A 14,843-nucleotide genomic window follows, 5' to 3' on the forward strand; every position below is an offset into this window, starting at 1 on the left:
CAGGTTTCCAAGGAGCTCTCTTGGTGGACTGTTTTGCTAGTATACATAGAGCCTTGGGTTAGATGTCTAGCAATACTTAACACTGAACATGATGACATAAATAAGAAAACTCAGCACTCAGGAAGTAGGATTAAAAGATCAAGCACACCTTTGGCCACATAGCAAGTTCAAGACTAGCCTGGACTACACCATTAATCGATTATTCAATAATTAACTTGTGGACAGATCGTTAAATTTAAATTTTCTTTTATTTAGCATATCCTAGAAGGATTTTAATGACACATATTTTTTTAAAGGCTTTTTTAAATTCATTTTTGACTGTTTCAGTAAAGTCTGTGAGAATGCCATGGTCCAGGGAGACCTTGGCAAGATGCCCGAAGTTCCTTGGAAAGTGACCAAATTTCCATAAGGAACAAGGTAAAAGGGAGAAAAAAATACATATCATATGCAATCCTCTGATGAACAGACAGAGAGATAGCAGACTGTTATATTTCTTTCTTTTTTTTTTTTTTACACATGGGAAGAACATTTATTTTTAAACATGTACCTTACAAAAACAAAACACAAACATAAAAACAAAGAACAAAGGTACCCTGTGAGAAGCTATTCAGTTCAACAAATCTTTTTAGATTTTTCATGTTGTATACATACAATGTTCACTTTAGGCAATTCAGTTTGAACAGTATGGATCATGGCTTTTTGCATATTGTGAATATGCAACAAAGATACTGTATAGTGATACAAATAGATGATTTCTTAGGAATTCTTATTAGATCATCACTGATGACTGTTATATTTCTAAAGGAACCAGAGGAATCAAGACTTTTCCTTTTGTGCACGCTGGACAAGAAATTTGCTATTGGTCCCGATATCAGCTTGGGCACAGTGTACTTACACATTCCCTAAGAAAGAAAGGAAAGAAGAAAGTACCTTTGTCACTGTTTTAAGGCCAGGAAGAAACATCATAATCAATGCAATTATTTTTATTTTATTTTATTTTTTTTACTTATTCACTTTACATACTGCTCACTATTCCCCTTCCCAGTTACCCCTCCCATAATCCTTCCCTCTATGCCCCACTTCCCTTCTCCTCTGAGCAGATCCCCTCAATCCTCAGCCATCCCACCAGCCCTAGCACATCAAGACTAGGAGGCCTTGGTCCAGCCCTGTATTATGTTCTTTAGTTGGTGCTCCAGTCTCTGTGAGCCTCAAGGGTCCAGGTTAGTTGATTCTGTTGGTCTTACTGTGGGGTTCTTATCCCCTTTGAGGCCATGATCCTTCCTCCTATTCTTCCATAAGAGTCCCCAAATCCATCCAGTGTTTGGCTGTGGGAGTCTGTATCTGTCTGAGCCAGCTGCTAGGGGGAAGTCTCTCAGAAGACATCCATGCTAGATTCCTGTCTGCAAGTATAACAGAGTGTCATTAATAGTGTCAGGGATTGGTGCTTGCTCATGGAATGGGTCTCGGGTTGGTCAGTTTATTAGATATTCATCCCTTCTGTCTATGAGCCATTTTCAATCGCTGCATCTCTTGTTGACAGTTTAAGTTTGGGGTCAAAAGTTTTGTGGGTGTGTTAATATTCCTATCGACCGAGGTTCCTGCCTGGACACAGGAGGCAGTCTCCTCAAGCTCCATATCCCCAATGCTGTGAGGCAAGGCTAAGAACTTTTATATAGAAAAACATTTTCTTGTACTTCATTATCACAGTGCTGCAGAAACAGCTGAGGGGGTTTATCTTGATTCGTAGGCAGAAGGGAGAGAGAGACACTGCATCTGACAAGGGCTTTTGAAATCTGAAAGTCCACACCCCAGTAACACCTACATTAATCAAGACCACACCTACTCTACAGGGCCACACCTATTCCAACAGGGCCACATCTCTTGATCCTTCTCAAAAAGCGCACTCCCTGGTGACTAAGCATGCAAATATAGGAGTCTATGGGGTGGTGAGCACACGTACACTTTCAAACTACCACAAAAAAGGAAGGAAGAAAGAAAAAAGGGAGAGAAAGAAAGGAAAAGGAAGCACAAGAAAAGGAAAGGAGAGAGAGAGAGACAGCTCAGCGAATAAGAGTTTATAAAGCTTTCTCGGAGGACCAGAGTTTGGTTCCCAGCACCCATATGTGGCATCTCACAAACACCTGCAACTCTACCTCTATAATCCACATTTCTCTTTTGGCATATCTGAGCCCTTACACTCATGTGTGCACACACACACACACACACACACACACACACACACACGTTATTAAAAATAAATAAAATAAATAAAATACTTGTGCTTGTGCTACATAAAACAAAAAGCTGAAGTTGAATCCTTAAATTGTGCTTTAGTCAGAGAATCTGTGACCTGACAAGACAGTGCCTTACTTACCATCCTAATACCTTGTTCTGCATGTCATCACCAGCTTTATGGGTTAAGAGTGGGTCATAGGCAGTCAATCATTCCAGAACTCATTTTTGCCCATCTAGTGAGGTAGTAAGTAACATTTTAGTGACCTGTCACGTCCATATTTCTCCTGTAATCATTCCTTTCACTGATATTCTCCAGATATTTCTTGAAATGCTGAGTGAAGTTAGTTGTCTGTCAGCGTTAACCTCGTTCTTCTCCAGAGCATCTGGACTTAGGGGTGAGGGGATCTTAAATCAGCACAAATTGTTAGTAGTGTTTACATGGTAAGCGGTTAATATATGCATGTAGATTTCGTTCTGCAATGTGACATATAAGTGTGTCTTTGGAATTCAGGTTGTAAAAGGAATTACATCCCTCTATCTGTCCCTTCTACTCTGATTAGATTGATTAGTGGTCCCAAAATTGTACAGTGATGACAGGAACGATGTGTTTTGCGTCAAATGAATTCTTTCAACAGAATAACCTAAATAAGTCTCTCTCTCTCTCTCTCTCTCTCTCTCTCTCTCTCTCTCTCTCTCTCTCTCTCTCTCAGCAGCAATGAGAACTGAACCCAGTCCTTTGCAAATACTGAACATATGCTCTACTACTGAGCCATATCTGCAACCCTACATAGTTATTTTATTATGTGATTGCTTTGGAGGACTTTTCGGGTTTTTTTGTTGTTGTTGTTTTGAGACAAACCCCCAGTGTGTATCAAACTGAAGATTCTCTTGTCTCTATTTTTCCACCCACAATTTTATTTCTTAGATTATAGGCATAATCCATACCCAAATCCTGGGCAAGATTTTTTTTGTAACTTATTATAGTCTTAATTTATTGACTCTCTCATAGTGTATTTGCCTATATAGAGTCTAAGTCTTATGGATTTTCTTAGTGCCTATTTAAAAAAAAATCATAGTTCTCATCTCAAGGGAAGGAGAAGACAGAATAAGCTGGACGCAAATGTGACTGACTATGCCCCAGACACATAGATACAAGTTGTCCCAAATAACATGTTCTAGGATGGAAACAGTTTCATGAAGTTTTTATAGTTAAAGAATAAAAATAAAAGTAAAAAAAAATCAAAGTTTTTTTTTCAAATTCATAATTGGAAGTGTCTGGTTGATGGCATACACCAAAAGAGATGGCTCTGCTGTAAGTCTCAGAGGCTTTCTGATAGTATTTTTAACTTTTGGATCAGTGGAAGCTAGTGGTGTGTTAGATTTCAAAAGGAGAGTATAAAACCATTATAAGTTATAAGAATATTAGGTCAGATAGAGGTGAGCAATAAAAGGCTAAAAGGACTAAAGTTAGGCTGATGTCACTTGGCTGTAGATCCTAAATCTCCAGCTTTCCACATCTTTGAGGTGCTCGTCAGTCACAGTCTGTACCAGAATACCAGACTTTGAGCTGTCTGTCACCCAATATCAATAAGCAGAGGCAGGAGTTGAATCTTTCAGGGAGGGCTTCTTTACTCACAGGTAGCTGACAATCTAGAAACTACATCCTGAAAGGACAGCCTTCTCTTGCCTTTATCTTTAAAACCTAGCATACTTTATAGGGTATCTCAGCAGTGATTTAAAATCCTTCTAAAGCTTAGAACTAATCTTCCAACAACTTGTCAACTGGTCAACTTTGTCATAAAGAGTCTCCTCTTATTGACTCTTGTACTCTCTCTTATCATCACTCTCGGTGTAGTGGGACTTATTGATGCTCTCCGGCATTGAGTCCCAGTATTCTGTTCAAGATGCCAGCTGAACTAGGTTTAAATTAAAGTTTACTGCACCACAATACCTCTAGAAATGTATCTTTGCTGGGTCACTCAAAACATTCAGATAATTAATATTAATGTGAAGTAATATAGAGTAGGCAATTAATGCTGGATTTGATTTGTGTATTTGTTTTTGGGGGCTAGACCTGAGGCCATCTTTATCCCTTATATAATGAAATTCTCTGGAAAACCACTACGATGAAACATCAGAGTCCCTAGAGAAAGTCGGGGAGATATAGAGTATTTCTGTTTCTTTACTCAGAAATCAGGTTTCTAGACACTATACGGTTGATTTACTCCTCCCCAGAGACCATTTCTGAATACCAAAAACATTGAGAGAGAAGGCCTCTGCCAAGTCATGTCCTGTTTTACCTATCTCACTGGAGCTTATTGCCATCCAGCTCCACATCTAAATAGAAACAGTAACACAATTCTTCCCAGACAAAAAGTCCAAGAAAATGTGTATGAGTTTGAAATGCAAGGAAACTTAGCTCTTTTCCTTGAAATCTTGGGTCCAGAAATATATTTCAGTGCTCAAAATCCTTGCGTCATGTACGTGGGTTCCTGAGTACAGAACCCACATAAGAAAATCATCTTACTAGCCCGCATATGCAGTCTGTGAGCTTGGGGGACAGAGAATTGAGATCCTTAGAGCTTATCAGTTGGCTACTCTAAACAAACTAATGAGGTGTAGTCTCTTTATAGGCACTGTCTATAAGTTAAACATCAAAGAATATGACAGTGGAAATGATATCTGGTCTACACACTCATGTGCATATATACCCATATATGTAGGAATACATGAACACATTACACACACACACACATATACACACATTTCTTTTATAAAATATTTTACATTAGCATAGCATTATGAAATGTGTTTGAACCTAAGCTAAATTTAAGCAAGCACATCAAAATTGGGTTCAAAATAACTAGGTTGTGGCATTGTTGTTCTTTTATGGAGGGTTTTGGTTTTTTGGTTTTTTGGTTTTTTTTTTTTTTTTTTTCATCTGAACAGACTCATCATTTTTTTTTTTTTCTGAGAAAGGACACATTTTCATTAGGGGTTGAGAAACAAAACTATCTTCAAAACCAATGATATCCTTAACTTGTGGCAAGACAGAACTGCCTGTTTTCCAGGCACACACCACATTCCCCACAGCTTTCCAGAAATGTCATGAGATTAGCTTTCCTCTAAATCATGCCAATAGACTTCACTAGGAGCTTGGGGCACTAAGAACCTAAACTACTCAAGGGAATGGAGCAGAGCAAGAAAGACCATTTTGCCAGGATATGTTAATGCCCTGCAGTATCAACCATTTTCCTGGCTTTGCAGATGAGAGTATGTTAGCAAGGTGATCCTTTAAGAAGAGCAGAGAGACAGTTAAGTTTAAGGTGGAGAGTATTTGTGGTAAAAGAATGGGGCAGATTAGACCAATAAAGTTTTTTTCTGTTGTTAGGACTGTAACAGCATAAAGAGATAAAGTGGAAAAGGAAACTTTCATTCCACTTTGAATTGGCCCAAGAAATCAGAGTCTTTTTGAGCAATGGAAGCATATGCATGTGGAAAACAATACAATTCAAATTAATATAAGAGTAAACAGGGATCTTTAAATTCACACAGTTTGCACAAATAGAAAAAACTCCACTTATGTAGCAAAAACATTTTGATATAATCTATGGTTTACAAGGATAAAAACTTCAAAATATGGAGAAATTCATATCTATCATTGTCTTTTTCCTAAGGAAGTCTTGACTTTATTTTACTCATGAAAAGTTAAGGTATATTTTATATCTATGTCAGTGCTAATACACTTGCATTTTCAAGCTGTTTTTCTTCCATCTACGTTTGTCCATATGCCTACAAATTTTACCTTTACTCCCTATTAAAAAGAATCACTTCTGGCCACCTAGACTAGACGTTTTATAGTATAACACTTTATTTTGAGATATAATGTTTTAAGTAAAATACACTAAAAATTTTCCAGGTGTGCATACTCTTCTCTGAGATAAATTTGGAAGCAGGCAACACAGTGGAGTCAGAGAGTGAAATAATCAGAGAGAGATTAAAATAAACTCTAATTATATTAATTAATTTATTTATTTATAATGATACTACATTAAGATAAATTAAACAAGCCAACGTATTGCTGATGTTCGTAATAAAAATATATTATTTTTCTCTGATTCTCTTTTCCACCTGCCCACTCCTTATTATAGTGGTAAGAAGAGGCACTTAATTCCAGTTTAAACCGGAATTCTGGAATGTGACCTAGATTCCAACATGTACAGAAATTCTACAGTAAACATGTTTTGTTTTTCTCTGCTTCATTTTCTTCAGTAAAGTGCAAGTGGAAGAGATTCTTAAGGGACATTTTCGCACCTATGGTTTGAGGAGATAACACAGCTAGTTTTTTTTCACATGTAATGAAAGTGGGAAACTCCCAAAAACCAATTACCAAGCGAAAGAATGTGATCATTTTATTTTATTTAAATTTATTTAAACAATACTATATAAAATGTATAAAAATAAAGTAGTAAGAAAGGAAAGAATAAGATTAATTATAATATTTATCACTTGTAATATTGTTTTACTGTACTGTTCATGTCTGGGGAAAAGAGGCTTATTATATAATGTTATTACTGAACTATTTAGCATTCACAATGTGTTTAGCAAATATTAAGTCTGAAAAATAGATGTTAGGTATCAGCAATTATAAGAAACTTAATTAGATATATTAGTAAATGAATACATAAATAAGTGCTATAATTGAATGCACATGTTTTGGTAGATATAAAGGGCCCTATAATACTTTATTTCACAAGTATTACTTAAAAAGTTTCACTAGGTGGCAGGCTTAGCTAATACATTATTACTTAGTTTAAAATAATAAATGTAAGTTCATTTATGTATAAGAGCCAAGGCACATACATCTTGCTGCAAATAAAACTTCAAGTGTAAAAGCAACTCAAGTACAATCAGGTCCTGCAATTTTAATTAATATCCATACATTCTTAGCATTTACCTTTTATAAGTATATATTTCTATTGCATCTAATAAGTTAGAGAAAGAAGCCACGTACAAATACATACAATTCACAATTCATTGGAAAATAAAAGTTCTCTAAAAGATGAACTACATTTCTATTATTTAGAAGCTGTATTTGCCTCAGAAGTTATTAATGCACTAGTGTCTTGCTGTCTCTTCATATAGGAGCAGTCCATTGCTACAGTTTATCAGTATGTTAACTAATATACATATCTCTTCATAGTTAGTTTGCAGAGGGTCAAGTCATGGGTATTTCACTTTTATACCTCTTTGTATTTTCAAAGACCAGAGAACTCTAATAATAGAATTTTGTCAAGTCTTTGTTTTATTAGGTGTTACACATCAGCTCTCTCTTCAAAGACCAATATAACAAGCCTAGCACTCTGTATGATAGGTGAGTGGTGGACTTAATATTCCGAAAATAGAGTTTTTAATATGTGAAACACCATCATATTGATAGATATTCTTAATAATATATTATTGTCTTTGACCATCCAGGTTTCTTTCCCACATGCCCATTCTTTGTTATACTGATAAAAAAATGCATTTTGAATCTGAATTTTGGAGTATTAGCTAGATTCTGACAGCTACAGAAATACAGTAAACATGTTTTATTTTTCTGCATTTCAGTTTCTTCAGTAAAATACCCATTGTAAGACATTGCCTTAAGGAGAAAATCAGGCTCTTTCTCTTGATTTGCAATAGATGTTGGAAACCCCCAACAGCCAATCATCAAATACCAATCAAGAGGATATGGTTTGGGCATTTGACCAATAATAGATTTGTTAAATCCACCAACAGCAGTCAGAACCAAAAAGACAGCTACAAGACTAGTTCTATAGATCTGAGCTCATGCAGTGTTTTGGCACAGACCAGTGAAAGTCTGTAGGCAATGAAGATAGAGTCAGACTAAGCCAACTGCCTTATAGTCTTGCACAAAAGGAGGTATAGACAGAAAGAACAAAGAAGGAAGTTCAAATATAGAGTACAACATTTAGTGTCTAAAGAAGTCACAAGAATTTGTGTTAATTGAGTCACTTTAATGATATTACTTATTCACTTAAGTAACGATTTCACATTACTTGATATTATGACATCCCATATGTTAAATGTATTTAGTGATATTGTTTAATTCATTAAATTGATGACTTTGAAATTCAAAAAACTGAAATGGGTTTAAGTAGTTCACTAGTCTAAAAATCAACTGACTTTTTTCCTCTTTTTTTTTTCCACTTATAATTTTTTAAAGAACCTTTGCAATAAAGGGGTTTATATGACAAACTACCATTTGTGATTTGGAATTAAAATATGAAGATGCTGAAACTATCCCAAGATTGTTTGGTATACACACATTATAAAATTGCTTTAAACTAAAAAGCAGAACACTTGTCTACTACCAACCCATCATCCTAACTGCATGAAAAAAAACTGCAGAAAATATGTCACAAAATGTGTGTTTTTTAAGGAAGTATAATGAGATATAACAAGATATTTATACCCAGAGAAGTAGGTACTGAAAGGAACATCTAGACTTCCAGATATTATTATTTCATAAAAGTAAATCCCCTAGGGTATGGGACAATAGATAGTGTGAAAATCAAATGCCAGGGGCCTTAGGGAAGGATTTTCACTTCAAAAGATTTAAGACTTCACATTCTAACTGGATTCTAGAGGATGTATAAAAAAAATAGCCTTGATTTTCAGCATGTAAAGGTTGAGGAGAAAAGTAAAGAAGAAATCAACTGCATCTTAGGCAGAAAGGCTAAGGAGAGAGAAAAGCTGAAAGAGCATTAAGGCCTCCACTAGACATAGCAGCAATTTGGTCCTGCAGACTAGGGCCTGCTCAGGCTCCCTCCCTCCCTCCCTTCCTTTCTCCCTCCCTCCTTCTCTCTCTCCTTTCCTCCCACCCTTCTTTTCTCCTGTAGCTTCCTTTCTTTCTCCCTCCCTCCTTCTCTCTCTCCTTTCCTCCCACTCTTCTTTTCTCCTGTAGCTTCCTTCCTGTTGTCCCTCCCTCCCTCTCTTACTCCCCCATGCACACTACTACTACTACTACTACTTGTAATATTAATAATTGAAACATTTAAATTCCTTAAGTATACTATCCATTGTCTGCTGCTTGGCAAAATGTTTCACAAACTGTCCATAATCTTCAGAATGCACTTTCTTATATAACATTCAAAACAGTGGCATGTTACACAAATGAAATTACTGTGTTTTTAAACGTTAATCCTAATAAAAGGGAATTCAATCAGGTCATTGTTTACTGGTAGCATTTACTTTACCCTTACTACATGTTACTTACATAAAGAAATAGGATCTGCCTGTCATCAAAACTAAGATAAAGGCATCATACTCCCTACATTATAAACCGAATGACAGCAAGGTTTTAGGCTCTCCTAGTTAAAGAAGAGGATGGACAGGTTTCCCATAGAACTATGAAGGAGACTGTTCTGAAGGATAGTTTCAAGTATCAACATGAATGATCAAGACAGGCCTTGGAAAGAGACCTGAGAGAAAGTCATCATGAATAGTTGTCACATGCTAGGAACAAGTCCCTGTAACTTGCTCAAGTGTTAACTTTCCACTATTGCCTGGCAGATGAGAGACATTTTAGTAACTTTCCATCAGAATCAGGAAACATTAGGCCTCAGGAAATGTAAAAACCAACCTCAGCTCTATGGCTCAGGGATGGCGGTCTTCTTTTCAAACAAGTACATTCTTTTGTAAAGTGCTGTCAAGCAATCAGCTGCTGAAGCAGGAGTGCCCTATGCATTGGCATTAGTATGAAATGAGAGCAGAGCAGAGCAGAGCAGAGCAGAGCAGAGCAGAGCAGAGCAGAGCAGAGCAGAGCAGAGCAGAGCAGAGCAGAGCAGAGCAGAGCAGAGCAGAGCTTTGATTTGGTATTGAGAGTTCAAAGAGACAGATTATGTCTCCTGTTTTCCATAAGTGCTAATCCTTATGTTTAGGGACGAGTTCAAGCTACTAGTAGCCATTTTAAGTGGTCCTTGCTTAGTTTAACCTAAAAGACACTGTTTCTTGGAGGGGAAGGCATATTGCCATAGAAAATAACTACATAACTACCGAAGTATCCCAAAATAGAATCAGAAAAGGTACAAGTGATAGATGAAGAACAGATTAGACCAGAGCAGCAACAGAAGTCAATTACTGTAACATCAAGATTCATTTCTCCATGAAAGTGAACAATTAAGTGAGTGTTTGTGGACTTGTGAGATTTTGAGTGTATAAAAACAAGACATAAAAAAGAAAGTAGTACAAAAAAAAAACTTAGGTTATTTTTAACATCATTATTAATACTTTAAACTTGGCTTCAATTCATTGGTGAAATTTGCCTGAATTATAGTGTTTTCTTATCTCAGATGTTCATTGTACCAAGATTTGACCTTTAGAAAAAAATACATCATTATACTAGGCAGCCATAGCTTTAGAGAACTCATAGAATGGACAAGAAAAGCATCAGCAATTCTTTTTTAGCAATCCAAATATCTTTATATTTTATTTTAATATCATTCTCAAAGTAAACTTAATAACTTCTTAAATCAACTTTATGAGTTCCTCTTCCATGCAGTTTCATAATTATGGAGATAAAATATCTAATAAAAGGAGAATTGTTGAATTTATTTTTTCCTCACAGTACTAACATGTTGGTTAAAATATTGGGAAAAATAGTGTTTCATTTTTCTTCTAGTTTATAGATCATTTTATGTGGTAGTGCCTGCTATTATAATTGGATATAGTTTTATACCTAAGGCTAACAATCACTCATTCATAAATATGTTATTATAAAAACATGCCATATTGGATTATTAGTGTGATGCAATTTTTCTTTAATTTAGGTTGTTTTCAAGTCTCAGTATCATCACTGAGCTTACGCATCCAGCAAATATGAGATTCATGCAATTCAGAGCCAAGGATTGTTACTCTCTCGCGCTTTCAAAACTGGAAAAGGTAAGACCAATATTAAGATAATTTGACCATTTTGGATGGTCAATTATGGATGATATACCCTAAAAGAATAACACACTTTGGTGATTTCCTGCTGCAGTCATATAACTGGTACAGCCCCCCAAAAAGCAAAGTATGATGCTCACCTAGATGAGGGAGATACCACAGTAGAGCTGTGGCAGGGCATCTGAACGTGAAAACCAAGAGCAAAATGCACTAAGGACTGGAAATCTGGTTTAATAAGAGTATTACAATGAGGTTACCTAATTAGGACCACACGATGAGGAGGCTAAATGGATCAATGATTTTACCATGGCATGTTCTATAGATGTTAAGATTTGGTTTTCCTTCTCAGGGATCAAGCTGGATGTGGTGTTCATGATTTCTCTAATTTTGGGTAATGTTAGAAGGGTACACAATTACTCATATAGAGATTTATGACTCAGCAATTCACATAGACTGTAAATACCTACTCAGGAAGTTAGAGACTACCTCATCAACAGATGTTTTTTGATTCTGCAAATGTCAGGAACAAACATCAGTGTTTCAGCTCATTCTTCTATTTGATGAGCTGCCTCAAGTGCAGATAGTCAGACTAACTTAGTAATACAAATATACAACAGTTTACTTATGTGTTGTTTGGGGGCAAGTACAAGGCCAGTTGAATAGAGTCAGATAAAATATATGGCCTCAGTGATGAGTTTCACCATTTTGACAGAAACTGCCTGAAGTTTGTGAAGATATACATTGCTAAAGGGGTTTTGGTTCTCTTTGTATATTTCTATCTCCATAGCAAAACATATACTATGATAGTCCACTCTTCCTATATTCTTCTATGGGTTTAGGGGAATCATGGGTATTCTCTGCTTACTGACATGGACAATAAGCTTGCTATGATTTAAATAAGTCTTTCAAGATTATACAGCGCTCACATCCATGTTGTATGGGAAACAGAGCCATGAGTGTTCAGAACAACCTCCAAGCTACCACTACACTTTAATACAGTAAAGGATGTCTAATGAGGGATAAATAGATCAGATCTCCACAAACAAATCCAGCAGTTAGGAGTCTGGGTCAAATTGTTGATGACATGTATTTTACCATTGTCTGAACAAGTGATATAAGATGGCATAGTAATGAAGAAGCCAGACTCTGGGGTTAGACTGGTCCAACCTTTCCACTACTTCTCAGTAATGGATCCTGGATTAATTATTTTCTTCTAGCTTTGGCATTCTTATCTGGTAAATGGGACTAAAAATAAATAATGGCATGTAAATGTATGGCTTATAATAAAGGTGAAACAGCCCAGTATTTTATTTAACAAGAATTTTTGTTATAGTAAAGGGGTAAATTATATTTGTTTATATTGTCACAAATAAGAACCCCAGTCTCTACAACTACTTATTTGTGTAAACACTTGATGTGGAAATATCATAACTGTAGATGATATTTTCAGTAAAAATGAGTTGCTGAACTAGTTTCATTAAATATTTCTTCCATTAAGTATAAAAAGGCAAAATGCAGATTTGTCTTATCTTTCTTTAAGCAGTTAATTAAAAATCAAATCTAGTGACAAATTAGAAATCCTTTCTAAAATCATATAAAACTTTATTTGGGTATGGAATACAATAGAAAGTATAACAAATTATGTTAATTACTAAGAAGCTTAGAAATATATCAATATTTCATATGTAACATTTAAATATCCAGTAACATACCTTTTGAGTGTGTATCAGCCAATTATCTATCAGTGCTCATTATGGGAAAAATCAAATCTGTATATCTTTGCAACAAGCAAGAAGTTATGTTACTTAGCAACAGGTCCTGCTGAACACTCATGAAAATCCATGCTGTGGAATCCCATTGGATTAAAAGGAAGATTTATTTTGAGATTTGTTGTCCAAGAGAGAGGTCAGTTTGAAAAACTTGTTAGGGTGCTGCAGTTAGAGGATGTGGAAAACCTGCTTGTTGATTGGATTACAGAAAGCAGGAGTCCTGGGATCTTTGCAGAGTCAAACGGTTTTCCTGGTGATGTATCACTGTCGATGTGTGAAATGTTGCTCTTGGGATGGAAGATACAGGGAGGGGAAATTGGTGCTCCTTCTTGGGGTTCTTAATATTATTTATAAAAACTTTAACTGGACTCCAGTGGAAGCTCAAGGGCAATTCTATTGATGTTTAAAAGAGAAAACACTCTAGGGTAGTCAAGTTACATATCAAGAATACATTGCTATACTTGTTCATTTAGGTTGGTCCTGGCAAATCTCTGTCTCTAGGGATCAGTAGACAGTTTCAGATGATCAAAGTCTAGAAAGAAACCCATGGAATGAGTCTTTTAAAACAATTAAAAATTGTCTTATGTTGTAGTAGCAGTAGCAGTAGTAGTCATGGTCATTGTTGTGTTGTCGTGTGTGTGTGTGTGTGTGTGTGTGTGTATGTGTGTGTGTATGTGGGTATACATGTATACATGTAAGCATGTCTTGCTACCTGTATGCTACACTGTACCTCTGAGGCACAGAAGGAAGCATTACTTGTCATGTATCCCCTCCCAGTGTGGGTTCCAAGGGTTCAACTGGGTTGTAGGCTTCTCTAGCAAGTACTTTTACCCAGTAAGGCATGTGCCAGCCCTGGGACCAAAAGTGTTCTGGAGTACTCTCAGAAGACTTCACCTCCATGAATTGTGTGGATTTCTTAAGCAAACAGTGCAATAGAAGGCCAGAGAGGCCTGCCTGGTTCCGATGCTTTATCAAATGTAAAGGTGACAAGTGCTTATCCTTAACTCCATCATCACAACAGCACATCAACACAATTACAGCTTCAGGTTCAAAATGGAAAAAATAGCTAAAAGCAGTATCACTGGACCGCAACTTTCCAACTGACAGTTTTGAAAATGTGTCACCGAAAATTTCATGATGATCCCTGGTCACATAATGCAGTTGCTAAACCTTGTCTTATGTTCCCTGAGGCTTACTTCAAGCTTCTTTCTACACTACATTATTCATATCAGCTCAGTCAATATATATATAAAAGAATATATAACTTACTCCTTAGGGCAGCTGAAAAAATTCAAAGAATTTTTAGACTACAGCTTCTTCCCTAAAACATAATAAACTCATGCATTTGTTTCTGATTGATTTCACAGCCAGACGTGTTCTCATAATTTCTTCCTGAATGTAGATTTTGTGTCATTTTCTACTTGTTTCTGCGATCCATGTTTTTCTCTAGTGTTCATGGGAGTTGGTTTCAGGTTATCGAGACAGTAACTTCGAGTCAGGCTTTGTTTTTTAGCTTCCTTTCACATTTCTCTATTAGTCCATCTTCCATTTTTTCAACACTAGAAGTAAACTGCACGAAATAACACTATTCCGAAAACCAGTGGTAATCAATTTGAATTTTCCATGAACTTATATTGGGATTAAGATACACTCCTCCCACTCATATGCCATTGGTTTATTCAATCGTGTAGTGACATCTAATGAGAGTTTGAGAAATGCAGTCCATATATGTCAAGAAAAAAAAAAAAAAACTAGCCAGTAGTAAACTGGACAGTCATTGTGCTCCTGTCATGCACAACTTGTTTCCTTCAAACTTGCACATCTTACTATTTTGCATTTTTAATCCATTTGCTTTTGTTTCATTGTTTTTGTTTGCCGAATAATTATCTT

General features: G+C 36.1%; 1 protein-coding gene across 21 annotated transcripts in view; it reads left to right on the top strand.

Annotated features, from left to right (window-relative positions):
- Kcnt2 (potassium channel, subfamily T, member 2) overlaps positions 1–14,843 on the top strand; it is a 368,389-nt gene that overhangs the window by 296,234 nt on the left and 57,312 nt on the right. For all 21 annotated transcript variants that reach the window (XR_001784498.1, XR_001784494.1, XR_001784492.1 and 18 more), the window contains one exon: positions 11,070–11,181. Coding sequence is in view for 17 of the 21 variants with exons in the window: in XM_017320510.1 (XP_017175999.1) it covers positions 11,070–11,181 (112 nt within the window). In the remaining 4 variants the exon portion in view is untranslated. The remainder of the gene's footprint in view (positions 1–11,069; positions 11,182–14,843) is intronic.

This window comes from Mus musculus, chromosome 1 (genome assembly GCF_000001635.26).
Source record: "Mus musculus strain C57BL/6J chromosome 1, GRCm38.p6 C57BL/6J".
In the NCBI taxonomy this organism is placed as follows: Eukaryota; Metazoa; Chordata; class Mammalia; order Rodentia; family Muridae; genus Mus; species Mus musculus.